Here is a 27,833-nt window from a genome sequence, read left to right on the forward strand (position 1 = left end):
ATTCTCAGGTGTTCTCAGATAACAAGGATAGCCTGCATTTTGAGTCACTACCCTGTATCTAGAAATAACAGGACTACAGATTTACATGCACAGTTAAGAGTTTGCATTCTGCATCACAAAACAATACACATTGCTTTGCTCACCACTACCAAGCTCAGTCAAAATGTCCCAAGATCAGCATTTTAAGTTCTTGTGACACTGTTTTTCCCAAAGCTAGAGCTGACCCCTACGTAAATCACCACGAGAACTTGCAGCTCTGTTCCTTTCTCTAACATCCACCTTCAGCCACACAGCACACACAGCAGTGGTGACATAAAACTGTCATTTCAGATGTACTTTTTTTTTTTTAAGCTTCAAATTCACCTTCGGAAGCTTGGGAGAAAATGACAAATCTGTGCAACAGCCATGCCAGCTCTGTTATCTTTCCTCCCCTCATCTCAACATAGTGCTTCCCTAGGAAGCTTCAAAAACGTAAGCAGCAGTTTGGCCTGCTGGCTCAGCGTGGTTTGATGGAAGAACTTCTCTAGGATTTGCCTCAGACTATCCGTGCAGGTAGCCTGCAGGGATGCTGCTTATATATGTGTTCGAGCAGCAGACTGGGAAGACTCTAAATAGCAGCGCCAACAAAAATAATTTTAGCACTTCACCAAGAAAAAGAAAGAATACGGCAACAGTTTTGTTAGTACAAACAGGCTATTGTTTCTGTTGTTTTAAAAGAGTTGATTCAGAGACACAAGACAATTAAGCCTTTCTACAGGGATCTGTGTACCATCCCTTGTTCTAGGCTTTGAACCAGAAAGCTCCTGCTCCCTGCCCTTTCCCTGGCTGTACATCCATTAGCAGAACTGGTACAAGGCCTCCAGTGCTATCAACAGCTGGAGAACTGGCAGCACAACCTATAGAGACCTAGTTTCTCTTACACCTTGTTTTCTTTGTAGGTGTTCAGCAACAGGAATTGAATATCATCAACTTACAAACACACATACACCCAGATTTATTCACGTGGCTGAACAGAGGTCAGTTATTGCCAAAAACTACTATAGAGAGGCACCTTGGAAAAGAGACTGAAAATGCAGCATGATCTTCAATATCAGTCTCAGTGCATGTAGGACTTATTGAACCTGAATGTATTTACTTTTATTTTTCCCCCCTGAAAGATCTCTTGCTCAGCATTCAATGCATCTAAGAGATGTAGATCTCTCCCACAGCTACAGCACAAAAGAGGTGGCTGAATATTGATTTAGCCATCTTCAGAGCTGGAGCACAGTCCTGTCAGCTCTTCTTGGATGCTCAACAGGAGAGGAGAAGCTGACATTTGTCAGATGGCATGGGCTACTTCAAGGCCACTCTCAGTGCTGCAGGAACTGTGTGAATAAGAAGTCGCATCTAGCAAACAGGTTTTGCAATGCAACTTCTTTTTGGCTAATGAAGTAAATGTTCAACCCTCTTTATAACAGACAATCCGATCACATACATCACAAGACCACATAAATATCTTTATGTGTGAACTTTGGTTAGGTTTATATGTAAACATTTCTATACGCCTTAAAAAACAAAAAATTCTTCCTTTAATTGCCCTACCACACTGCAGGAAGGAAAATGGGACTCAAATATCCGCACATAAACAGATGCAAGTATGAATCTCAGCTATAGATACCACACCCTGTGATTTCATAGGCTCACGTTGTACAGTATATTTTGTGCATCATTTCTCCTGGTGACTCACCGCAAGAATCCAGCCACTCACCCTGCCCTCAACTGCCTCTGTAAGGGACAAGATGAAGTACTTTTTTTAAGGGAGAAGATGGGAGCCTTGCTTGACTTCCTATTGCTTTACTCAGTACAGGAAGTACAGTGACAGGAGATAGCATTGCAACTTGTTGATTTTGCTGCAGTCTCACGTTTTGCTCCAAGCCTCTAATGCAGATCACCAACAGTCTGGCACCTCTCAGCAAGGGCTTGAAAACAAAGGAGATTTAAGTGTCTGCAAGCACATATTTAAACTTTGCACCTAAGGACCAAAACACTGCTCCACTGTCATTGTGCAGTAGTTGGAAATAAAAAAGCATGACAGCTAGAGACACTGCTCACTGGTAATAAAATTACTGCTGTTCATTAAGCAAGCAAGAGTTGCCATGGGATATTTGCAAAGTGACAGCCTCATGCAGGCCAACATCAGCAGCTCTGTATGAAGACTGAAAAAGTTTTCATGATTAGATGAAGTATTTTAAGTTATGAAGGCCAAAAAAAAAAAATCTGGGAGAAGAGAGGATACCGTTACACTTACGCATATTGTGACCACCTTGCTCTCGCTCAGAAAGCAACTTCCATTTTGTGAAAGAAAGGTTATCTGGTGATTAATCTTCTTTGGTTTTGCTTTTATTAAAGCAGCTCTAATCTCAGTAATAAGATATTCCACTGAGTCATCTTCTACCCGTTTTATCCTGTAACAACTTGTCGTCACTTTTCTTGCAGCTTTTCCACCTCTTTACGTCAACCTGCCACTCCAGAGAACGTCCCACCTCTACTCGTTCCCTAAATCCGGGCATTGTTTTAACTGGGAGCACAGTGGCATTTGCTCACACAAAAGCCTTGCAGAAATGTTCCCAGATCCAGCCGGGCCACTGCGCTCTAACTTGTTCCATCTCACCCCCACACCTCAAAATACCAACGCTCAGCTCAGCACACAAGTGAGTGTGAATAGCATTAACTGCAGCTATTGTGTAACTGAAAGAATAACAACCGCGGCTATCTCAGGAAATACCCTAATTCCCCCATCTCCGTGACAATGAATGCTATATCCTGAGTAGCTATAGGGAATGAGAAAAAAGTAGGGTTAGGGAGTTGGGGCAGGCAAACGAGTTAATAAAGATCATTTGAGGTAGCTTATCCAGGAGATACAAGCATGTAAGGCAACTTCCTCACACACAACCCTCTGCTAACAGACACCACACAGAAACACTTGCTCAAATAGTTACCTCTTTGTATTGTAGGCTGTATCTTGAGGTGTTTCTTCAAGCAAGGTCACATAACCCAGCGCACAGGTGAGGATGAACAAAACTGTCAGGGTATGAGCTCTCCTAAAATTTACAAAGAGAGAAAACATGTCAACAGTGTTCAACACTACTAAAGGAGTTTTTATGTATTGTGCAGCACAGCCCCAGCAGCTGAGAAGTGAGTGTGGCGAGCTGATAGGCACGATTATGGCATAAATCATGTTCTTGTGTAATGCACACTGCATATTTTTCTTCTTTAAGTCAAAAATTCCTTTCCTAATGAGAAGCCATTTGGTTATTTCAGTGGAAAACTTAGAGAACTCCGCTTGGAAGAAGCAGCATGGGAAGTCAAGCCATTTAACATCACATCAAAAAGACAAGAGTTGTTGCCTAGTCCTCTCAAACATCTCTTAGAACAAACCACTGAAATAACACAGGTACAAAACATCAAGCTTAGAGAACAGAAAAACAGTGAGTGAGTAGTAAGGTATGCTACAAGGATGTGTGTATACTGTCTGGTGCTACGTTTTCTTTTAGTATTATAATGAGTTAGCATTACATTTCCATTTTGCCTTAAAAAAAACCTACAAAGTTAAACATACATTTATGTTGTGCAGTACATGATAAAACCGGAGAGCACCATGGACTTCAAGAACTCTACTGGCTTACCTTCAAACATCCATCACAGTGACCTAGCGTAAAATCGCTCTGAAAGTTAAAGCAAGCATTATTTTGAACCGCATTTTGAAGTTCATTCTAATCCAAAATACAGCCACTTCTCACTGCATCCTTTTAATCCCACTGGAAAACACATGCAATACCTCATAAGCAGATGAAATCCTCTTCTGCCACCGCTAAAAAGATGTTCAGTATTTAACACTATCTTTCCTTGCCATCTAGAGGACTCAAATTAACCAGCTCCAGATTGAAAATAGAAGGACGGAGGAGTATTTTCAGAAGTAGCAAGGAAACAACACGTCAAAATAAATCCACAAAGCAGGCTTCCTGCACAACAGATGCATTTTCCTCTCGAGTGGCAGTGCAGGATGCCAAATAGCAGGTGATTCAGACATCACATACTTAATATCCATTTACCAGCCACGTGATTCCGTGCCTGGTTTGTAACCTCCCCAAGATTAAAAACTAGGCGCAGTCTTCTCAAGGGCTACAGTGCAGAAGGGGTAAATGCTCCAGTTTGTTTAAACCAGAGCATTGTCTCAGTCACTGCATTTGTACACACATATAGGTTGCGTTTGTACTAATCATATGTTGATCACAGGAAGTCACACTGACTGCAAGGCTTTGCATTATATCTTATGCCTTGTTTCATTGCTTACTTTCCAGAAACAAGAGCCCAAGAGGATATGAAAATAAAGTCCATAAATGCTGTCTTCCATCTCGCCACTTCCCACTTCAAACACCTATACAAAGTCAGTTTTTTTCCAACCTGTTGTGGCACAGAAATTGTAAGAACCCACTACTAGCACATCCCAAGTTAGATAAATGCACCTAGAGACTCATCCAGCAAAGGCAACAAAGATGGAGTTGCACTCATCCCCATGGGCAGCGTGCAGCAGAGCAAAGGGTCGGTGGTTCAGTGCCTTGAGACTCCGCCTTTGGTCTGCCTTGGTGCAAATTCAGCAAGCCTCTCTGCTTAATACAAAACAAGATGCTATGTATCCACTCGTTTACATTTTAGCTATGTCTTCCTTTCCAGCTGAATCCAGACTTTCTTGCAGCAAGCCTTCGAGATGGTCAAGCGTGTGAATTTATTTTCAGTCCAGCATGAAATCCAGAGATCAGAATGAAGAGCAAGCTGGGAGCTCTAACAGAAGATTGCTCATAGTGACAAAGTAATGGCAGCTGCTAGAGATGGCTGAGCATCTTGCAGACCTACCTGTCACAGGGTATGTATCTATGTTTGCTATCTTTCCACAGTTTCAAAGCTTAAAAAAAAGAAGGAAGAAAGAAATAAAGAAATCCAGTCCTACAGAACAGGACAAAGTGTTCAGCATCTACAGTTGCCAGAAAAGCCAGGAGTATACAGAAGTACTTGGAAAGAAATTGCATAAGGGGGGATTACGTCTCCACATACACTCTGAAATAATACTTCAAGTGGAAGACATGACAGCTAAGGACATCCAGAGCAAGGTAAGTATTACAGGAATTATGCAGAAAGGCTTATGTTCTCCTAGCTAGCCTGGAGCCTTTGGAGAAGGAAAGAGCTAAGGTCAGCAGGCTGCATCTTCCTCTTAGCATTATACAGGAGTTTGGGCTACATGTAAACAGCAAGCAGCGCAGACAACATTCAGTTCTAGGAAGCCTTATGGCAAACATACCAAAAGACATCGCCTAAAAAGATACATATAACATACACATAAAGCCAAGGATGGTCAAAGACAATTCACAATGAATCCCAAATTCCTAAAAGGCAGGAAGATAAAGAATCTCATTTTTATCTGCTAGCATTTTTCTGATTTCAATAACTTACTTCTAGCTCTTTCCCCATTTAAACACTGGGAGCATTTAAATAATTCTGGTTTTATTTTTATTAAACTACTTGTCATTGTAACTTAGTTAAAAGCCAATTGAGAGCAATTAAATCAGTCCAACAGGCAGCATCAGTCACCCTACTTCTCCCTCAGTGCAGCTTAAAAAGACATAAGATTGAATTTATTCACTGGGAAAGCCCCCAGTTTCTCTTCCCATAGTAATTTATTTTTTGTCATAGTTTTGAAACTGTAGGTTTTGCAATGAAATGATTATCAGAGCTTTCATTCTCCCAGTTCTTTTTGAAGATTCAGATGGATCAGATCCCCAGGGTGAAAGGAGCAAGACAACATCTTGACCTCAAACTCCAACACAAACCAAAATTGGCTTAGGTGAATGGGACCACACCCCGATTATCCATTTCTTTGCATTAAAGCTCGTTAGTCATAAATGACGCAATAATTACTTTAAAAACAATAACAATCATTGAGAACGACGTGCCAAGGATTGATGTCCTAATCCTTCTGTCATTTCTGTGTTGAAACAAAATTCCCAAGAGCCTATACAGTTGGCCTCTTGGGTGTAAAAGGTGACATTAAGAGCTACCGCTAGGAGTGAACTCAGAGTAATAGAATCCTGTCTGGATATAAAGAGAGGCGCTTTGAAATCTTCACCCCAAATTCAACCTTTGGTCGTAATCTTGATAACACTCAAAATCAGAGACACGAAACTCAAACACTCATGCTGTGCAAGGCCACGTGAAGAGGTCGGTGGCAACCAAAGGATGCGCTTTGCCCAGTGACACTGCCCACAAGCTCTGAGCATCTCCAGCTGCAATGCAATGGATTCGTTGCTGTGTTTTAAAAGCTGCTTACATTCACAGAACTAACCAAAGAGTTCCGATTCTTAGACCGTAAACAAACCTCCACTGCACCTATAAACGTACATAATGCTGATTAAATTTCTGCTCATACTTGTGATGCTCGGAAACAGCAAGGTGAATTTTCCTGCCAGAAGTTCTTCCACTTTCACAATCACCCAATAAGAGAAGCCTACCAACACATGTTTCCATAGAGAAACCAGAACAATGGATTTAAAAGCAAACCATGCTTCAGCAAATTAGTCATTTTCCTTTGAATGAGAAAAGAGAAAAAACCATCTCCATTCATCAGTCCTACAGAGTCAGCAAGTTAATCAAAGTTCCCAAAACGATCTATCATAGATGCTAAATATTTTTCATGTTTAAATCTACCCTTCTGCACCTCTAGCTTATGGCAGAACTATGCAACTCTTCCCTTTCAGAAAGGTAATGCCGTTCTAGCAACACCTGCCCTCAGCTGCGAGAGGAGTTGATGCAGCCAGCAGGCCAGTGTGACCTGGTCAGATTGCACAACCACCTCCTGGGTGTTCTAGCAACAGGGCACTGCCAGAGCATGCCCAAATATTAGACAAAAAGGCTGAGCCACACTCCAGAAGCCTCATGCAAAACTCCTCTGTTTAAATTAAACAATACAATTGAGCTTGGTAAATTCTGGGCAAACACAGAATCAGAAAAGCAATCTCAGCAAATACAGAAGTTTGGTTTTTTAGAGACAAGAACAACGCCCAAGTAATAGTTTGTTTCAAATACCAATCCTGTATTCCCAGAAGCGGTTGGTATGCACACAAATCCTCCACTACACAGAAGTGTCAGTGTGCTTGCCAGCCACCAGGAAAGATTTCTCTTCATATTTTCCACAGAATGAGAAATACCCAGGCAGAGGAATCTACAGGCTTCCTTTTCCTTAGCTGCAATTTCTGTGCTTTCTGCATCACGTAGAAATGCTAGGAGAAAATCATACCCAAGATCTAACCAGATAATCCCAAACAGGTAATCACGGAGCATCCAAGGCCAACCCAAGATCCATAACAAGACTGAACTCCACACTTCTATCTCCTTTCACTGGCTGCTAGAAGCAGGGGAGGAAGTTTTCTTCTTCCAAAATGTTGCTGCAGCCACCTTTATTACATAGAAGAGACAAATCAATTATTTCATTGAACTTTCCTGCTCCCCAACAAGAAGATCCTCAGCTCCTCTTCGCCAGCTTCACATCCCAATCACACACAGCTTCTCACCTTGTAATTAAAATACAGTATTCTCTAGCTTAAGGTTATCAAGCCCAAATAAGGTGAGCTCATTGCACAGCACCTAACTTGTATTGCAAAGTTTTATATGACTTAAAAAGATCAGACAGCTAAAAGCAAGCACCTTCCCAGAAGCGGATTGCATTTGTAGGAGTAAAATTACCTTTGCAAGTCGAACTACTTCTAGGTTTCTGACCGCCCTGGATTTTTGCAAACTGAGCAGGCAGGGACAATAACCTCACCCTTAACTTTGAAGACAAAAGGCAATTTCTATGTAACTCATGTAAGCAAAGACAGAGGGCCCCTGCCCCCCCCCCCACCGCAACAGCAAGAGAGCAGTGACAAGGGCCACGGGAAGCAAGCAGTTCCTCTCACCAATCTATGTTGCACACAATAAAAACTTGAGCCTATCCTTTGGTAAATGACCTGCAAACACCCAACACCATCGTGTGCAGGTCAAAAGACATAGAAGGAAAAAACTTCACACTTTTATGAGCAGTTACAATCCCTGATGTCAACGCATGCAACAAGCACTACTGGGCAATAAAGCACTTGAAAATATGGAAGTTAAAGAACCATTCTATAACACACTCGCATGCTTGCCTGTACCATCCTCCTGGAAGGAGGCAGTAAAGGGGATGCCTTAAAGAAGGGTGGCACATTTGTGCTTTCAAAGGCACAATTCACCCTCACAAAGAAGCTGCAGTGAGCATTTTAGGATGCCAGCCCCGCGTGAGTGGCAGACTACGTGCTGCCCACGTGGAAAGGAGCAAGAAGGGGAGGTTATACAATCCAAACAGGCTGCCTGCAAGGCAACACAAGGCACCCAGCAAGAAGCACACGAAGAAGAGAGTAAGAAAGCATCAGTTTTACCCATTGCCCATTTATAAGAAGGCACCGCTCGGTCATCCGCTCAGCCTACATGAAGCCCAAGGAAGTTGTGCCCTTGAGAGGACAACAGTCGCTCCAAACGCTTCCGAGGAGACCTCCCGGCGACCCGGCGGGATCTCAGCGCTTCCTCGCAGCTCGTGCTGGCAGAAACACCTCGCTCGGCATCCACACCCCCAGCCCCGCTGCTGCACGGATTGGCAGGGCCAGAGCCAAGCGTCCTCCTCCCGCTGCCCATCAGCGTCAAGCCGCAGGCAGAGCATGGCCCCCAGCTCGCGCTGCATGCAGGGGGCTCCGCTGCCAGCTGCGGACGGAGCGAGCCACGCTTCTGTGCGATGCTCGCGCTACGGATCATAGGAAACAACGGGGATGGAAAGGACCGAGGCCGAGGGAGGAGGGAGCCAGGCGGGGTGTGCCACAGCACCCCAGGGCTCACCCCGCGGCGGGGAAAGGCGGTCCCGCTGCCTCTCGAGGCGCGCCGAACCCCGGGGCCGAGGGCACGGCCCGCAAGGGAGCGGGCGGCCGAGGCCTGCGCTGGCGGCACTCACCAGAAGAACGTGTTGGTGCCATCGTCGTACACCTCCGACTCGGTGCTGCGGCGGAGGCCGAGCGCGGGGCCGTCCCTCTCGGGGCCGGGCGGCGGGGAGCCGCCGTTGGGCTGCTGCTGCTGCTGCTCCTCCAGGGCGGCCTTACCCAGCGGCCCGGCGGGACCCCGGCGCTCGCCGCGCCTCATGGCGGCAAGCGGCCGCGAAACGACCCCGCGCGCGGATCGGAGCGGAGCAGAGGGCTGAGGTGGGCGGGGCGCCGCGGCGCGCGACTCAACGCAGGGACGGAAGTGCGCAGGCGCGGAGGGCGCCCCGGGGAAGGCGGGAAGGGAGGGCAGGCGTCCGCCGTTGCCGGGGTAACCGCGCCGCCTGAGGAGGCGGGCGGGAGATTTAGCCTCGGGCGCTGAAGGAAATTCCTTTTGGAGAAGGAAATTCTCTTTTGGAGAACGTTTGGAGTTTATACGCGCTCACTTGAATTACTTAAAGAGATGCGATCCTCCCCAGGCTGCACTGGGTACCCCAGCCCCCTAAACGCCATTTAACCACTTCTGCTCTCGCTCTGGCGGACGCGAGGAGGCGCTGAGGAAGAAAGGAGGGGAACGGCCCCTGTGGCTGTGGCTGTGTGAGGCGGCCGCACGATGGCAGCAAGCAGCCAGGCACACAGCAGCTTGGGCTGGAGGCCCTGTCAGTGTTCCCTTCCTTCGTTCTCCATCCGCTCTACGCCAGTCAGATGACACCAACAGAACGGCAGATATTTGCAATTGTAGGTTCTTTCTGGTGCCGGGCTGTCGCATGAAGCTGAGCAGCCAGCTCCCACCTCTGCTGTACAAACAGCATAGGATGAAGAATCTCTGCTTTCCCATAAGTGGCAAGGGTGAGCTTCAGGGAAACACAACAAAAAAAGTTACAGTTTGACACTGAAAAATACCTGAACGACCTCTTCCGAAGGACCTTTCTTCTTTCAGATCCTTCCAGCCAGATGCACGGGAAGGCAATACCCTGCAAGCTCTTCTCCTGCAAGAAATAAATTAAAAAAAAAAAAATCCAAAGCCCTGGGGATTGAAAAGAGAAAATAAATATTTTAGCACCAGCCTAAATTAGAGAGCTAGGGATGCATGCATGAAAGATCACCTCTGAGCACTTAGAAGCGGACTGCTCTGCCAGAAAGCATCATTGCAAGGCAGGCTGTAGACAGGCACCCTCTATCTTGTTGAAGTAGTTTAATATATAAAAGCCTTCAGCTGCTCATTACTACTTCTCAGATGGAAATTACCATCTCTGCATCTGACCAGGTTTAACAGCTGCAGGAGTAGTGCTCCTAGAGAGGTGCAGAGCTTGGTGCAGGTCAAACCGCTGCCCAGAGTGGTTGGAGTGTACTGGGCTGGTGCGATACCACAGCAGATTAGGATGCAACCGCATGACCAGCCCCAGCAGCAATAAACAGTTGAGGGTGATAATATCTTAAATAATCCCAGCTGCTTACAATGCATTTGTGCTGTTACAATCCCTCAATAAACGCGTGAACAGCAGCTCCACAACACCTCATGTCTTAAGCAGATTGTTCACCGTGCACTGGAAGGTTCAGCTTCTCCCTCCTTGATCTTAGTTTCCCGTGCTGCTGTCCTCAGTACCATTCCCCCAAGAGCAATATAATCCAAGGTAGCGCATTGCAGGATGGTTGTGTGAGCAGGAAAGCTCTGAAACAAGAGCACTGTCAATTTGGCCCCCTGCCTCCCTGCTAAAGAAGCTAAATCCTGCCTAGGCAGCGACAAATTCCTCCCGAACTGAAGAAGAAAAAGTTCATTGTTTCCGCTAAGTGCTACACGAGATCAGATACCCTGGACAAAAAGCCAATCTGCAAGCACAGGCTCACCTTCTCCACCAGTAAAGCCTCCGAGTTTCGAGTTTCGGGACTGTTGCTGGAAGCAGCTGTTGCCTGTGTTCAATTAGCTGGCCTATCTGCAGAGCAAAGTCCTCCCACTCCTCCTTGGCAAAGTTTGCAGGAGAAAGAAACAGATGCGCAGGTAGAGACACATGTCCCACCTACACCTAACCCCATTTCCTTTTTACCCAGCAGTGCTCAAGTTGCAAAGGTCTTTGGTATTCTGTCGGGAGATGTGGAAAGCACTATCAATCCTATCTGACAAGAGCTCACTGACTCTCCTCATGTAAACATACATGTGTTCTCCCACACCCGTGGAGAGCAGCTGGTGATCGAGGTGGTTTTTCCCTCCTGGCCAGCCCTACAGATAGCTTCTGGGAGGCTAAAGGTCTGCCTGCTCCTTCCCTCACTTTGCCCTTGGATTTAAACATAGCAGGATATTTGGAAGGCGGCTCTTTTTAAAAAGATAATAATTGCAGGTCTGATTCATAGCCTGTTTAAGGCACTTGGCAAAGCCACAGAGCAGCGTTAGCTTGCCTGGGAAAAACACTGTGGAAATGCCTGCCACCTTCCCTGACGGAATGCACCAGATCCCCCCCAGGACTAGTTTATAAGAGCTACCCACAGTGATGCCCTCAAAGAGCAGAGGAGAACCCTCAGCTATAGAGGATGACTGACCCTCCTGGGGAAAGACAGCTTTTCTTAGTCTGGAAACTAAACAACAGAAAGACACCATAGAACAGATATAGGGAGAGCTGTCAGACATGGCTTACATATAACCTCTTCTCTGGCCCTTTTTGCAAGAAGAGAGTTATAGTTTGCTCCGTGGCTGAGGTCTGGATGAAGTGAGCCTTTGTGATCATAGAAAAACAACACTCAGTTATTTGGTTATGATTTCCAGTGAGCATCTCAACACAAATGCAATCAGGAAAGCAGAGGCCGGAGCACTCATGCTCTGGTTAATCCCATCTACTAGAAGTGATGTTACAGAGCAGGGAGGCAGGAGTCCTATGTGGCTTGATGGAGCATTCAGGGCACACTTAGATGCTCCCCTCCTCAGCCATGAGGGAGGGAATAGTTGTTCTAAAGGGCTGTAAAATACTTAGAGAAGTTTCTGTAACCTTTAACACCTGATCCTAATGCCTTCACGCAACAACGCTATTACATATGGAAGAAAGAAGTGCCAGCTCCCAGTGAGATGTGACAAAAAAGATGTACTGGTTCCTCAAGGAAGCCAAATTTTCCCTATGCTTTCTGAAGGCCAGATGGGGAAATGGAAGTGGAGCAGAGCACGTGCCACCGGCCAAGGTAAGGAGGAAGAGGGCTGCATTCAAGTGAAGAAACCACAGAGGAGATGCTTCTTGCTTATCTGAAAATGAGTGCTTTGCCTCTTTTCCCCATCTCGGCTGCTAAAAAGTCGCTCTCTGATCCTTCTCAAAGTTGGTGCTGCTCCCACCCCATCTTTTCCATGGACCTCAAGGTTCACCAAGGTTCAACTCCAAGAATGAAGAAGATCATTTTAGGCTTAGTGCTCCCCCTTCCTTCTCCCCACCTTTTGTAAGAAGTAGTTTAATGCTTTCTAGAACTTGTGCTGGTCCTTTCCTTCTCCTTTCAGCCCCATTTAGGAACATTCACAGGACACAATAAGAGGCATGGGCACAGATGAGAATGGAGTGGTCTCGTTGTTCTCCCCGTGTTGGCAAGAGGAGCTGCGAGGGCCGACACCGCAGGATTCCCTGCCTACGCTACTGGGCGGTTCTGGGCTTGCCACTCCTTTGAGCGAGGGTGAAGGGCAACTTCCTCACCTCCTCCTCCTCGCTATCTGCCCATTGCTAGGCAGTGGCAGCTCCCTCTCAAGGCAGGAGGGAGGCCCACACGGAAGTCAAATCCACCGCTCCATTCACATGCGACCTCAGGCAGAGTAACAACACTGCAGCGAAACCCCGAAACTTTGGGAGCCTCTCAGCTTGTCCTCAGCCCAACAGACAGATCGGAGAAAAAGGAGAGCAGGAGGAAGAGAAAGATTCCAATTCACCATGCAGGTAGGAAACAAAAACTGGTCGGCAGTTGCCAACAGGTTGCTTTTCAGCACCTGGGACCCACCTGTATCTTGGAAATTCAGCGCATTTTAAGCTCTGAACTCTACCACTCACATGTTTTCAGCCCTAGTGTACTCAAAATGTATGACAAAGCTTCAGTTTCTCTTTCTAGTGAGCGCTCTCATTCTCACCATGAAGGAGTGATGGGGAAAGCAGTGTGTCACACTCAGTCTGCAGTGTCCCATAGCACCTGCAGCCTTGGAACAAGGCAGAGCTGAGCACACAGCACCCCAAAGGCACAACAGGGTCAGGGCAGTGGGGCCTTGCATATCTGTGCCACAGTTCAGAGCTGCCAGAGGGAGGATCAGGGAAGGGTGGTTTGCTTTCAGGAAAACTTTCATAGAATCACAGAATCATAGAATGGCTTGAGTTGGAAGGGACATCAAAGATCATCTTGTTCCAACCCCCTTACCCCTACAGCTTGAAAGAAAAGGCACAGTTTCTGTTATTCAGACAGCCAGGCAAACTCTATGATTGGGACAGCTGTTAACAGCACAGGCATGCTGTCTGCCTGTTCAATTAAAGATTGTCACATTTCTTAGGAAAACATGAGGCAAGATGGAAGCGCTCTAGGGTAAGGGAGGAGGGCACAGGAAGCACTGGTAAGAACCATCCCCAAGATAAGATAGCAGTTTGGTCATTGCCATGTGCGTGATAGGAGCCAGCCAACCTCTCACCAATCTATGGTGGGGAAGGAAAACAAGGGTGCTGGATCCCACCCAGATCCTTTGTGGCAGTCACTGGCACTGCCACCACACTCCCAACTGAAGTGTAACCTGAAAGGACCGAGCAAAGTTCTTGCACAGAGCAGCAGGATATGAGGGGACAAGGACCTGCTGATATAGCTGGAGAGAAACTTTCGGCACACAAACCCTCCTTGATATTAAAACACTGCTCATTGTGCAGGTTGCTTCTCACACACATTGGCAGAGCGCACCTCCAACCCTGCTTCAAACAAAGAGCAGGAAAAAGGCTAAATGGGCATCGTCCTCCTCGATAGCAGGGATTAGAGTCCATGGTTTATACAACCACTTCAGTGCCTTGACTGCACATGGGGCTGCCTCGTGCTGCCAGAGCAAAGCAGCCATCATTAGGTAGCATTACCAGTCCCTTGGGTCAAAAAAACCCCAAAACCATAGGTGTGAGAGTCCCAGTGGTCCCATGTCCCTGCCTTCTGCAGCTGTCCCTTCGCACAAGCCCCATCTGCCCCCATGCATGGGCTGGGCTCCTGCAGAGCAGCCAAGGCTTAAAGCAGCTTTTGTCTCATGCTCAGCCCCATGCACATGGATGTTAGCAGTCAGCGTGAATTACATCTGCTGAACTGCCTCTCTTCTGTCCTCACAGGTTTGCAAATCCCCCTCTGCAGGTGAATGCGATTTCCGTCTGTTCCCACTCCGGAGGTGGGCACTGGGAATTGCCTGCACTGATCTGCAAATCATTTTCAAATCCTTCCCCTCTCCCCATTTTTCACTCCTATGCAGAGGCACTCAAGGTGTTTGCAGAGGAGGGACCAGGTGGTAAATCCCATTGCTGTGAGAACACAGAGACAAGCCTGCCGAGCTGCTGCAGACCCTGCTCCCACAACATCCTTGCTGCCTAGAGATCCATACGCAGGTGACCTGAGAAGCATCCCCACTGATTCATAGCGCTTGGCAGGGAAATCAAAACACAGTGGGTCCCTCTTGGGATTAAAATCAGTGCTTGTCATTTTGGGAGCATGCAGTAGCAGGGGCAGGATCCAGCAGCATCAGGTCCGAGAGACCAGCCTTGTTACAGCATTAGAGCTGACAGAGGAAGGATGCTGCAATGAAGCTCTGCAGGTCCAGCCCCAGTGCTGAGCACAGGCAGGACAGATGTGGGGGTTAACACCAGGGGAACAGCCATATAGAATAAAAAGTGTTTCCTCCTCCACACTGTAGGGATCAGTGGTGGAGTTGAAAGGCTGGCAGATGCTACAGGCAGTCTGTGCAGAATGACACTGAGAATCATTAAGGTTGGAAAAGTCCTCTAGGATCATAAAGTCCAACTGTCAAACCAGCCAGGCAGGAACAAGACAAGGCAAGCTGTAGAGAGATGCTGCCAGACTACATCTGTGCCAGATGCAGAGCAGCAGCAGCTGGGGCAGAGCCTTTTGGGACTCCTGTGCACAAAGGGGCCTGTGGGAAAGGGACGGGCAGAGTTGCTGCGATATTCGTCAGGATCTTAGGTTATGCCAGGGGAGGTTCAGATTGGATATTAGGAACAAATTCTACTCAGAAAGAGGGCTAATGCACTGGCACAGGCTGCCCAGGGAGGTGGTGGAGTCACCATCCCTGGAAGAGTTCAAGAAATGTGGAGATGTGGTACTTAGGGATGTGGTCAGTAGACACAGTGCAGGTGGGTCAACGGTTGGACTCAATAACTTCAGAGGTCTTTTCCAGCCTTAACAAATCTGTGATTTTAAGATTCTGTGATCTCGGTGCTTACCCAACTGGGAAGACCGACCTGTGCCCAAACCTACTTCTCCCACTTCTTGCTTTGTCTCAGACTTCCCACTGCTTTTCTGCTTTGAGTGAAGGCAGGGCCCCAGCTCCATGCGAGAAAGGATTTCACAGAGTATTTCAGCCCTTTCCTCATCCCAGTCACCTGCTCCCATGGCCTCATTCCTCAGTGAAAGCTTGGGATCCAGTCTTTACATCACAGCTTGGTTGCACCACCACCTCTCCACTCCTGAGATTACAGCTGGATTAACTTGTCTGTCTGGCCGCTGTTATTACAGAATACAAAATCACAAAGCCTTTGGTGGCAATGCTGGCTGATGATATCCCCATCCCCTGGCAGCTCCTTCTGTGCTGCAACACTGTGCCTTCAGGAGCATCAGCATAACTGTTTGTGGGGCCGCACTGTGAGTCACACTAAAGAACTGCAAAACAATTAAAAAAAAATCAGAACAGATCTTTATTAAACTCATTGTACTCACTGGGATATGAAGCCCAGCACACTTTTGCCAATCCACTGAAGGCTGGTTGGACTAATCCTCTGTTGCCTAAGCAGCAACTACGGCTGTAGGACCAGGGTGAGATCACATCAGAGAAGCCAGGAAGAGAGGATAGGGACAAAGTGGTTTCGAAGTTGATGTGCCCCAGTTTCAGGCACCCACCACCAGGACCACGCCACCCAAGGGTGCTCCTGCAGCATCCCTCTATGGAGGAGCACCCTGGGCTGGGAAATCATCCTTGGCAGAGAGCAGCTTCTGCCACAGCCTCACCTTGCTTGTTTCCTTCAACCTCAGAACTCCACCACTTGGGTGCATAATTAGGCTGGAAGTGGTGACCAGGAGTGTATGGGAAGAGGTTTCTGACAAGGCATTCGGTGCTGGGGCCTGTCCTCAGTACCTTTATTGATGACCTGGATGAGGGCATTGAGAGCACCCTCAGTAAGTTTGCAGACGACACCAAGCTGGCAGGAAGTGTCGATCTGCCTGGGGGTAGCGAGGCCCTACAGAGAGATCTGGACAGGCTGGATCTCTGGGCTGAAGCCAATGGGATGAGGTTCAACAAGACCAAGTGCCGGGTCCTGCACTTTGGCCGCAACAACCCCAGGCAACGCTACAGGCTTGGGGCAGAGTGGCTGGAAGGTTGTGTGGAGGAAACGGACCTGGGGGTATTGGTCGATGCTCGGCTGAGCATGAGCCAGCAGTGTGCCCAGGTGGCCCAGAAGGCCAATGGCATCCTGGCTTGTATCAGAAATAGTGTTGCCAGTAGGAGTAGGGAAGTCATTGTCCCTCTGTACTCAGCACTAGTGAGGCCGCACCTCAAGTACTGTGTCCAGTTTTGGGCCCCTCACTGCAAGAAAGACATTGAGGCCCTGGAGCGTGTTCAGAGGAGGGCGACGAAGCTGGTGAGGGGTCTGGAGCACAGGCCTTATGAGGAGCGGCTGAGGGAGCTGGGATTGTTCAGCCTGGAGAAGAGGAGGCTCAGGGGAGACCTTATCACTCTCTATAACTCCTGAAGGGAGGTTGTAGTGAGCTGGGAGTCAGCCTCTTCTCTCTTGTAACTACTGACAGGACGAGGGGGAATGGCCTCAAGTTGCACCAGGGGAGATTTAGGCTGGATATTAGGAAATTCTGCTTTTCTGAAAGAGTGGTCAGGCGCTGGAATGGGCTGCCCAGGGAGGTGGTTGAGTCACTGTCCCCAGAGGTGTTCAAGAAACATTTAGATATAGCGTTGAGAGGCATGGTTTAGTGGGGTTATTGGTGGTAGGTGGATGGTCGGACTGGATGATCTCGTAGGTCTTTTCCAACCTAGCTAATTCTATGATTCTATGATTGTATGACATACCTGCTCCTACTCTCCTCCCCTGGCAACCGCTCTTGGCACCTGGGAGAGGAAAACTGGGCCAGGTGGACCTTGATCCTGGGTTATAATGGAGTTTTACCATGGGCTCTGTCTCTTTTGATGAACCGCAAGTATCACAATGCCATCCAGACATTCATAGAGAGAGGTTTGCTCTGTGTCCTGGTACGGTATCTCCCAAGGAGTTCACTGAACTCTTTGCTGCTTTCCTCTTCCACAGGATGAAATTATGTTGACTCCCTGGAGAAGTTATCCCTTTGAAGACTCAGACCCATTTGCCTTCATGGTAAGCTTTGCTCCCTCTGCACTCAGAGTGAGTTCAGAGCTCAAAAATGTGGATTTGGGGGGGTGTCAGGGCAGCGGCTGCCTCAGTTTCTCCATCCCCACTCTCACTCTCAGTCCCCAGGACCTCTCTCCACAGCATGATGAAGGTTCAAGCTTCTGAGAGGCTGAAGCTAAGAGAGAGCTCTCTGCTTGTCAACCCCATTAATTCCCTGCTATTTTCTATGGTCAGGATGAAGAGAAGTGGGATTTCGTCCTTGTGAGTGACATCCATCAAATGGGCAGTGCAAAAGAGGTCAAGAGGAAGAAGTTCCTGGATGAGCTGAGCAAGAAGGGGTTCACCATCAAGGTAAGAAGCAGCAGTTACTTGGTAACCCAGCATCACAGCCTAATTTGGGCTGCTGAGGGAACCCCCAAACCTATCACTGCATCAGTACTGGAGAACACATGGTACACTCGACCAGGGGAGACCCCAGCTCCAGGACTCGCACAGCCCCTGGCTTTTGTTGCTCTGCCTCTTTCTCTGACCACATTTTTCTACTAGCCTTTCTCTTCTACCCACTAGAAAATTGAGGACAAGAAGCTATTTTATGGGGTCCGTGCCCCAAAACACTTCTTCCGGAAATACCAGTGGCTCTTGAGGAACCCCGACAGCAGGCTGCAAGACCTCAATGCCCACCAGGACATACCAGTGACCACCAGGTGAGTGCTGAGCTGGGCTACTGGCTTCTAGAACCTTGCAGTCCCTTACCTGCACACCAGCACCCATTTTCTATCTCAGCTCACAATTGTGCCAGGCTTTTCCTTCTCCATAGAAAGCCACCTGCCACCATTGGTGCAAGGTGGCCAGTTCCCCTTTTATTCCCCACTTCCTTCTCTGGATTTTGGTGCCCAGCTCTCCAGGGCCACAATACCAGGCTGTATCCCCAGAGCTGCCTTTAACCCCAGTTTCTCCTTGTTCAGGATACGGATCGTGAACTTCATCTTGCATAACACAGTGACACCCGACCTCGGTAAGGGAATGGGGCCACCAGGCCCATACATCCATCCCCTTTATCTCCAAGGTGATGTACAGTCTGGACTGGTAGCACGGCTCCTGCTCTGTGTCAGGCATCCCACCCTTGACAGTAGGGGTGTGACAAAGAGGAGAGAGCCAGGATGCAGCTCTGGAAGGTGAATTTGCTTCTCCATCCCAAGGCTGGGACATTTGGACTGCAGGAATCAGCGCCCCTCTCACCAAGCCCACCGCCACTCTCCTGTGTCTCCAAAAATGCTCATCCTTCTCCAGCATTCTGGGATCAGCAGGAGATGTAGAAAGGGTGCTGGTTCTACTGCCGTCTCTGGGGACCTGCCTACCTGGCTCACTCCCAGCCCCAGTACAGCCTGCAGCAGCCAGGCTGAGCAACATGACAACAGGGATTAGCGCTGATCCCTTCTGAATAGCTCAGCCTCTCCCAAGCATTTCTTTCTGTCTCCCCAAAAACTTTGGGCTTGATCCTGCTTGGCAGAAAGCATGCAGGAGAGAGAGAAATGCTTTGTCTCACTAATCCTCCCTGTTCCTCTCTGCTATCAGAGAAACTGCGTGACCTGATGAAGAAGAATGTCTTTGAGGCAGCGTTTCCACTGCACGAGGTGAGGCCAAGCACACGGGTGCCTGGGAGGAAAAGCCATGAGAAGCAGAGGAGCTAGACTGAGTGGGAGAGAGCTCTGGGTGACTGGGGCTACATCGAGATGCACCTGGATGAAAGGCTCCCAATGGCAGCTTGGCAGCAGGGCTGGGGATTAAGGCTGCCCTAACATTCCTGTGTGTCTGACTTCTCTGTTCTCCAGAAAGAAGAGGTAAGGGAATTCCTGAAGGAGAAATGGGCTCGCTGGAGGGATTTATTTTGCCAACAGCCAATTGAGAAGATCAGGTAACAGAGGCAGAAGTGTCACAGCAGATCCATCTAGCTGATAGACCCCACCTGAAACCCTTCCCAAGCTCCCATGTTGTGATTTTTTTATTTTTTAATTTTCAATCATTACTTTGTAGCTGGTTCTTTTTACATATATTGGGCCTCTTCTGCAGCTTGCAAAGTTCTTAGCCTAAAGGGTATCCCGTGGCACCACACTCCATCTGCTAATTTTGCAGAATGAAACAACCCCCGCATCTGCACGGTTTTTAATTAGCCTCTTTCATTTTCAACCACCAGCTCCCACGTTCAAAAGGAAGGCTAGATGAGAACAGAGCACCAGTGAACACGTTCAGCCTGAGGCTGAGCTTGGGACATTAAAGGCAACAAGGGGCCTATATAAGCACATTAAAACTCAGGGAAGAGCACAGCTCTTTTAAAAAGAGAGAAAAACTAACTCTCCATGGCCAGGAAAAGGAAGGCAGAAATAATGTGCTGCTTCATGAGGTTTTCAGTGGGCTCTGTTAGGGAGATAAAATGCTGAAACAGAGATGCATTCTCTGCCCTTAAATGTTTCTTACAGTTGAAAAGTCTAGCAGGAGCACTAGGGAGCCTTGATGCCTCCACGGTGCTCAGTGTGAGACAGAACACCATTTCTAAGGTCAGCATGAGCTGTTGCTATCACGGAAAGATCTGCAGACAGTGACTGCAACTTGGCCTCTCAGCTGCTCCCACCGCTTTTACCTGGCGCATGATGAATCTGACCACATCTACCCTCGAATCAGACCCTCAAGTCAGCTCTGTCCCCATGAGAGCCTTGCACTGCTCTCCATCCTACATTCACCTCTCAGCTGGAGCTGTGCTCTCATCAGCTCTTTGCTGTGCAGCCCCACAGCAATTTCCCCAGTGTTCTTTGCTGCATCCTCACTCAGAAACCCAGGATCTCCCTTTGCATGTGCTGCTGCTGAAATCCGAGGGGAATGGCTGTCCTTGTATGGTTCTTCCAGCTTGTTTGGACTGCCTCCCCTGATCCCAATGCAACCCCCAGACATGCAGATAGCACTGCCCCTCCTGGAGCTGGTATCTCTTTTGGGAGTGAAAGATCCCCAAAGAAAATCTCACCTTTTCTTTCAGATGCTATTTTGGTGAGAAGGTGGCCCTCTACTTCGCCTGGCTTGGCTGGTACACCTACCTGCTTGGATTTGCTGCGGCGGTTGGACTGCTGGTCTTTGTGGCTGGGATTACCGTTTTCAATTCCAGCCAGGTGAGGTAAGGAAGTGGAGAATGCCAAATGCACACCCTGTTCATGAGCCTTTGCTATGCATGCTACTTGCTGTTGCTTCCCTCCACTCCTTTCTCTCCAGCAAGGAGATCTGTGAAGCCAATGACACCATCATGTGCCCACTCTGCGACCAGAAATGCCCATTCTGGCTGCTCGCCGACACCTGCACGTATGCCAGGGTAGGTATCCCCCTTTCCAAGACAGGCTCAAGATGAAGGATGGGGAAACACTCCCAGCTTGTGCTGTGTCCACACCACCAGAAAGAAAAGCCACCCCTGCACACTGGTGACAACACGCTGGTGACCTCCACTAGCCTCTGTAGAAGGGAAGAGGTCTAGTCAGATCATGGCCTCCATCACCACCAAGGAGAAGGCATTTAACACAGTCTAACAAGCCTCACTTTTCATTCCCCCTCCTGTGTTTTGCCCTCCTGCACCATCTTTACCTCTGGGGAGATCAGGGTGACAAGAGGATGACTAAGTGCTGCAGCCTCTACAGCCTGCTGTCCCCATCATGTTCTTCCCTGATCTTCTCCAGGTCACTCACATGATTGACAACGAAGGGACAGTTGTGTTTGCCATGTTCATGGCAATCTGGGGTAGGTGTCAATGTCTCAGTGTCAAGCACGCAGAGCCTGCCCCTATGGCTTAAGGGAAGAGTAGCTGGAAGGAAATGTGACCAACACAGCTTCATCATTCAGGGGCTTTTTAGTCTTTGGCTCCTCTACTTTCAGGGCCAGCAGCTCCCCCTCCAGACAGCATAAGGGATAAAAATAATCCCAGCAATTTTCTTCTGCTTCTTAAACACTCCTTGTTTGAGAGCTTGTACCCTTCACCCACCATAACCTCCCTCAGAGCACCCAACAGCTCTCTCCCCTGCCTCTCCTGAGCTGGGTGTCTCACCACTGGGGTCTCAGATCTGAGTCCAAGCCAGCTGCAGAGATCATCTTGCCCATCACTGTGGGTTGATCTACACAGGAACAAGCTTAGGAAGGCCGAAGAAGAGATGGCTGTAAATCCATTTGCAGAGGTGTAGCCATGCTGGGGTGCAGGTGCATCCTGGTTGCAGAGACACAGAGGTGGCTGCTTGTCCTTCATGGGCCAAGAGCAGTCCAAGCTGATTTGCCATTCAGTTAGATGGTTACATGACAGTCCAGCCAGCTCTATGGGAGGGAGGGATGAATTCTTACAATCTAGAGCCATCTCCTTTCCCTTTGCAGCCACTGTGTTCCTGGAGCTGTGGAAGAGACAGAGAGCCAAAGTGGTCACCCACTGGAAGCTGTATGGTTGGGATGAGGATGAGGTGAGAATGCCATCTTTCCTGCTTAGCACTTTCCTCTTCAGGGCAGTTTATAGCTGAGCTTGCAGAAATGACTTGGCAGAGGGACCCCTCTGTGGATGTGGACGTCTAATGGAAGCTCTTAAACAAGGGGCAAAGCCAGCATCTGGAGCCTTTGCCCCAGAGGAGACAGAACCCTCCAGAGATTTGAGCAGACGCTAGGCACCTCTCTGCACTGCTAGTCACCTCTCTGCACTGCTAGTCACCTCCTCCCCTGCATGAGGGCCTAAACTCAATCAGGACTAGCCATGCTGTTGGGTATTCAGCCCTGTCCTCTGGCTCTGATCATTCCATACTGCCATTTACACAGCCACCCTTGGGCTTTCCAGTACCTGGGCATGGCTGTATTGAAACCTTCCTTTCCTACGTATACATAGAGAGAGAGAGAGAGAGAGAGAGAGAGAGAGAGACCTTTTTATTCTTCTTCAGGAGGAGCTGGCTATGGAGCTGATCAACAATTTGCAGCATGAACCTCGGCGGTATCGGCACTCTTACTTGCGCAGCACCATTGTGCTCCTCTTGGTTCTGCTCATGGTAAGTGCCAGGAGGAACTTAGGGTCGGACAATGTCAAGGGTGTGTTCCTTTCTCTTTATGGGACAACAAGTAGACAAATAGAGGTGGAGATGTCTGCATTATGAACATCTAATCCCATCGCTGAAGAGCACTGGCTTGCATCGGAGGGCACATCCAGATGACCTCTGGCAAAGAGAGCCAGTTTCTGAAGCACTCGTTTGGGATGGAGCACATGTCCTCCCCTCACTGCTTTTCACCTCTCCACTGCCCTCCTCCACAGATTGTTGTACTTATTGGCATCGCCCACGCACTTGTCATTTACCGAGTGGTCGCCACAGCTCTCTTCACCCAGAGTGGCTCCGAGTTCTTCCGAGAGCAGGCTAACCTGGTGGCAGTGATGACAGGGGCTGTGCTGCACTACATGACCATTGTCATCATGACCAAGGTGCAGACTGCAGCATGGGATGGGCGGTCGGACTTGCCCTTTTCCATCACTAATTCTCTCTTCTTGTTTTACACCTCTCTCCTGCAGATCAATAGGCGCGTGGCCCTCTTTCTCTGTGACTTGGGTAAGGGAAACTGGGGGTTGCCCCCACTTGCATCCCACAGCACCAAGCTGCCCAGTGGTACCTCCACCAAAGAAAGGGACTGTAGGGCAGCTCCCCCTTGGTCCCCAAATGCAGACAGTCTTGTGGTCTCTTTCCTTCACCACCACAAAGCATCTACCCGGCAGCTCTTGCCATGGGATCCATGGGGAGTGGGATAAGGTTCCACCTCTGTGTGATCAACACCCTGCTCCTGTTCCCAGAGAAACCACGGACCTTCTCCCAGCGTGAGAACAACTTTACCATAAAGATCTTCATCTTCCAGTTTTTGACAAACTTTTCTTCACTCATCTACATTGCTTTCTTCCTGGGGAGGTGAGTGGTGGTAGGGATCCAGGGGGACCCCAGCCCATCTACCTTCTCCCCACAGGGCACCTGGCAGAAGGGAGAGGGGAGCAAACCATCTGGGACCTCAGAAGGGCCATAGTTTTTCCCAAGGACATAGTGGATGGGAGAAGCCCTTTGCCTAAGCTAATGCCTAGAGGATGGTGCCCTCCATCCTACAGCTGGAAGTTCATCCAAAGGGGAACCAAAGGTAGGGCTCAACAGATATTACTCTTCTTGCTTCCCTACTCAGAATCAATGGCCGCCCAGGAAACTACGTGCGCATCGCTGGCAAGTGGAGGCTGGAGGAGGTGAGAGACTTGCCACAAAATCCTCTGACCCCATACCACAACTCCTACCTTGCCTTTCCCCATTGCCCAGCAAGGCACCACCAAATCCCAGCTTGGCCAAACAGCCCCTCAGAATTTTCTCTCATCCCTTTGCAGTGCCACCCCAGTGGCTGCATCACTGACCTCTTCATCCAGATGGCCATCATCATGATGCTCAAGCAAACCATCAGCAATGTAATGGAGTACCTAGTCCCGTAAGCCTTCTTCTAGCCTTTGGAGTGCTTGCTGGTGTTATCAAATAAGCAGGACAGCTTCCCAGTTCTTACAGAGCATAACCCTGGCCTTCAGGCCAAGATTTTTTCCTTTTCCCCATCTCAGGTCTCCAGGGCTGCCCCTGCTAGTAGTTCAGCCCTGCCACCCGCTGCAGGCAGCAGTTACAAATTGCTCCCTCCCATTGCAGCTGGCTAGCCCACAAAATACGCAAGAGGCAGAGGCGCCCCAAGAAGAAACACCTGGTGTTGGGGGAGGAGGAGGAGGCTGAGGACCCCTGCAAAAAGCAGTGGCTCAGCAACTATCAACTCAACGAGGTCAACATCTTCAGTTTGTTTGATGAGTTCTTGGAGATGGGTACGTAGGGGAGGAGAGGATGAGCAAGGCAGGATGCTGTGTGCACTGCCATGTGTCCTCCTTGTGTGGGGACAGCATGATGTGAGGGAGAGTGCTGAGACTCAGCTCCATGCCCAACCCCACTAAGGATATCATTCCCAAGGCAAGAGAGAGCAGGCAACCATGTTGGCTTTGGGTCCTTCCTCTCCTGTCAAGGAGGTGGCTGTAACCCCAGGGGGGTCCCTCTGCTCGGCTGGTTCAACCAGCATGCCCCACAGATCCCCCCCTTCTGATAGCCCTGGGAGAGGTGGGTGTCTCCTGTGGGGGTATGGGGTCCCCAAGACAGGTTTATCTCCCCCTTTCAATCCTGCAAATTCTCTCTGACACAAGCCACAAAGCAGGACAAACCCAGACAGCAGCTGAGCCCCTGGGAGATGTCCCCTCCACGGTGGCTCCACACCAGCACCCAGCATTTCCCCCCTCCGCAGTGATCCAGTACAGCTTCACCACCATTTTTGTTGCCGCCTTTCCCCTGGCCCCGTTGCTGGCGTTCTTCAACAACCTCTTCGAGATTCGCCTGGATGCCATCAAGATGATGCGGCTGCGCCGGCGCATGGTGCCCAGGAAGGCCAATGACATTGGTGAGATGGGGCCCACGAGAACTGCTGCTTGTGCAAGCGGTGCTGGTGTTAAGTCCCTTCCAATCTGAAGGAGATAGCAGAGCACAGGGAGAGCTGTGGACTGGGGAAGGAGAAGCAATTTTAGACCTTTCCAAGAATGAGGGGCACTTTGGAGCTCTCCTTCCTTGACCCAATATTCTGTCTGTGCCACCCTGTTCCTGAGCTAGGGCTGCATTTGCAACCCTTGAGCAAGCTGTCAAGGGAGGATCACCAACTTTCTCCTCTCCTGCAGGAATCTGGCTGCAGGTCCTGGAAGCCATTGGCATCCTGGCTGTCATCGGGAATGGACTAGTGATTGCCATCACATCCGACTTCATCCCCGTGCAGGTCTACAAGTACACATACAGCCCCTGCATGAAACAAAACACCACTGCTGCCGAGTGAGTGCGGCTGGTCAGCTGTTCCAACCCTGCCACAAGCTCCCTCAGCCTGACCACAAAGCAGGAGCTTCACCTCACCACTGGGCTGATGCGCACTGATGTGCTCTTTTCCCCTTGCAGCTGCTTGACTGGCTACATCAACCACAGCCTCTCCGTCTTCCACATCAAGGATTTTGAGCCGGACACAAATCTGGCTGAAGATATCGCAGATTTGGTCAAGAATGGGACTGCAGTGTGCAGGTAACAGCAACCTGTGTTTGGTAGCATCCCTGCCAGTCCCTCACCACGGCATCCAGCCCTGTGTGTGAAGACACCAGAGCTCTTCTCAGACCCCAGTGAAGGGAGCAATGCCTGGCAATGCGAGGGACTGGCACTGATGGGGCTCTGCTGCAGGTACCGGGATTACAGGAATCATACAGACTACAGCTACACCGTCCAGTTCTGGCATGTCTTCGCAGCCCGGCTCGCCTTCCTCATCCTCTTTGAGGTGAGTACTAGGGCAGCTGGCCAGGGGGCCAATGGGGCAATGGTGGCATGTTAAGTGGCGTTGGGAGCTCCTCACTCCCCGTGGTGACTCCGTTTGCCTCCTGCAGCACGTGGCTCTGTGCGTCAAACTGATTGCAGCCTGGTACGTCCCTGATGTGCCCCTATCAGTTAAGAATCATCTTCTGGATGAAAAGCACAACAACCTTCGGAAAGAACTGAGGTGCGTAATGCCCCAGAAGGTGCTAAGGGCTACTGTGCAGGACTGAGTGCAGGATCAGTCCACACCAGAGCCCCACAGTGAGGCCAATACCCACCACCACCCCAGGACATGCCTCTCTGGTGACAGAGGCACACTGGGCTCTGAGCAGATCCTCCGCCTCCCTTTGGGATGTAGCTTCTCCCCCAGTTTTGAGTCCAGCCACTGCTACCTGGGACTTGTTGCACTATATGTTCATTTTAAGATGGACTGCATTACCTGTAGAAGAGGGCCCATCTCCCTCCAGGCCTGTAGCATCACTGACCAGCCCAGGTGCCTGGCTTTTAGGTGTCTCAAGGCCAATGAATTATATTTGGCAAAAGGTCCTATTCCCACTCTGAATGTTGTTCCCACACCTCCATTTCTTCCCAGTTCAAATAGTCCAACCCTTATGCCCCTTTCCTTTCTCCCCCAGCATGATGGAGTACTCCACTGAGGTGTAGCCTCCTCTCACTGAAGAAAGTGAAACACGGACTTGAGCCCCTCTCCCCAGCCTGTCAGCACAGCCAGAGAGACAGCCACGTGCTCTGGCTGTCACCAAGCACAGACTTGAACTGGGGAGCGATGAAGTGACAGCAGCTTCACAGGAGCAGGATGCTAATGACTGGTACAGCCACAAAGAGGAAGAAAGTGGCAGCAGCGATAGGAACAGCGTCTTCCCAGCACACTCAGCAGCTGGGGAAGGGCTCTGGCACAATGGAGCCAGCCTCCTCTACAGTCCTCAGCACCATGTGGAGAGCTCAGCATGATTGGCAGCATCCAGCCACCACTGGGCGAGCATGACACTGGTCTGCAGGAGATGACCTGGCTTCCATGTCAGTCGTTGCCTTCACGTGCCATGTGGCATCACGGGAAAAAGTGGCTACCTCATTCCAGGTTCCCTCTCCAGCTCTTCCTTGCACTTTGGCCCCTTCTTCCTCTGCTTTCAGTGACCTCTCTGCTCTCACACCATTAAGTAGATTCAGTCCTTCCTGTTCCACAACACCCAGCACAATCCTCCTTGCATGGCTGTGGCTCCAGTCCTTCCTTTTCCCAGACTTTGGGAAATCACACTTGTTATTCTGATTGTCTTTTGCACTGGGCCCCGACAAGCCACTGCATCTGCTCTAACTCAAACGCATACCCAACTCAACTACAAGGAAAATGGTCAATAAATACAGGGACTGTACAAACACAAGCAGACAGACCCTCAGCCACCGTGAGTCACTGTATTCACACTGCTATCTTTCCTGTCTCCCTTTCTTTGCTATCCACAGCACCTAAAGATCATCCACTCCCACCTCTTTTTTCTTCACATGGATAACCAAACAAAGGCTGGAGCTTAAGCATCTGCACATAGCATGGCGCTAGGGTGGAGTGAAAGGTGCTGGCTAGTGGCAGAATTAAAGGAAGGTGACACTTTCACCATGCAGAGTGGGAAGAACATTTTAACATGCTGGGCTGACAGAAGTACATAGAGCTACAGAGAAAATCCTGAGTCACAAGGCTAGAAAGTGTTATCTCGTGCTGAAAAGCACCATCCATTAGCCTAAATCCAAGC

The 27,833-nt window shown here is 49.3% G+C and overlaps 2 protein-coding genes across 7 annotated transcripts in view; one reads left to right on the forward strand and one right to left on the reverse strand.

Annotated features, from left to right (window-relative positions):
- The window catches only part of PTDSS2 (phosphatidylserine synthase 2), a 35,691-nt gene extending 26,379 nt beyond the window's left edge, over positions 1 to 9,312 (reverse strand). The window contains exons 1-2 of one of the 4 annotated variants that reach the window (XM_021401856.1): positions 9,047 to 9,312; positions 2,979 to 3,080 (exon numbers count right to left, since the gene is read on the reverse strand). In XM_021401856.1, coding sequence (XP_021257531.1) covers positions 2,979 to 3,080; positions 9,047 to 9,231 — 287 coding nt within the window. In that variant the 5' untranslated portion in view covers positions 9,232 to 9,312. Of the gene's footprint in view, positions 1 to 2,978; positions 3,081 to 3,817; positions 4,060 to 8,483; positions 8,510 to 9,046 lie in introns of those variants that run through there. The other 3 variants (XM_021401857.1, XM_021401854.1, XM_021401855.1) reach the window with 3 other exon arrangements.
- ANO9 (anoctamin 9) lies at positions 10,085 to 27,697 on the forward strand. 3 transcript variants are annotated; one of them, XM_021401853.1, is made up of 24 exons: positions 10,091 to 12,967; positions 17,579 to 17,644; positions 17,873 to 17,989; positions 18,206 to 18,342; positions 18,604 to 18,653; positions 19,214 to 19,272; positions 19,471 to 19,553; positions 20,667 to 20,801; positions 20,897 to 20,993; positions 21,352 to 21,412; positions 22,034 to 22,116; positions 22,582 to 22,686; positions 22,947 to 23,111; positions 23,199 to 23,235; positions 23,475 to 23,586; positions 23,849 to 23,906; positions 24,042 to 24,139; positions 24,346 to 24,512; positions 24,980 to 25,132; positions 25,404 to 25,551; positions 25,672 to 25,791; positions 25,945 to 26,038; positions 26,145 to 26,257; positions 26,709 to 27,697. In XM_021401853.1, exons 1-24 carry the CDS (start codon positions 12,962 to 12,964, stop codon positions 26,734 to 26,736), a joined length of 2,292 nt encoding a protein of 763 aa, XP_021257528.1. In that variant the 5' UTR covers positions 10,091 to 12,961; the 3' UTR covers positions 26,737 to 27,697. The 3 variants fall into 3 exon arrangements, with proteins under 3 accessions (XP_021257527.1, XP_021257526.1, XP_021257528.1); XM_021401852.1 differs by adding an exon at positions 14,506 to 14,638 and having other exon boundaries at positions 10,085 to 12,967; positions 22,947 to 23,235; positions 23,849 to 24,139; XM_021401851.1 differs by having other exon boundaries at positions 10,086 to 12,967; positions 22,947 to 23,235; positions 23,849 to 24,139.

This window comes from Numida meleagris, chromosome 6 (genome assembly GCF_002078875.1).
Source record: "Numida meleagris isolate 19003 breed g44 Domestic line chromosome 6, NumMel1.0, whole genome shotgun sequence".
Classification (NCBI taxonomy): domain Eukaryota; kingdom Metazoa; phylum Chordata; class Aves; order Galliformes; family Numididae; genus Numida; species Numida meleagris.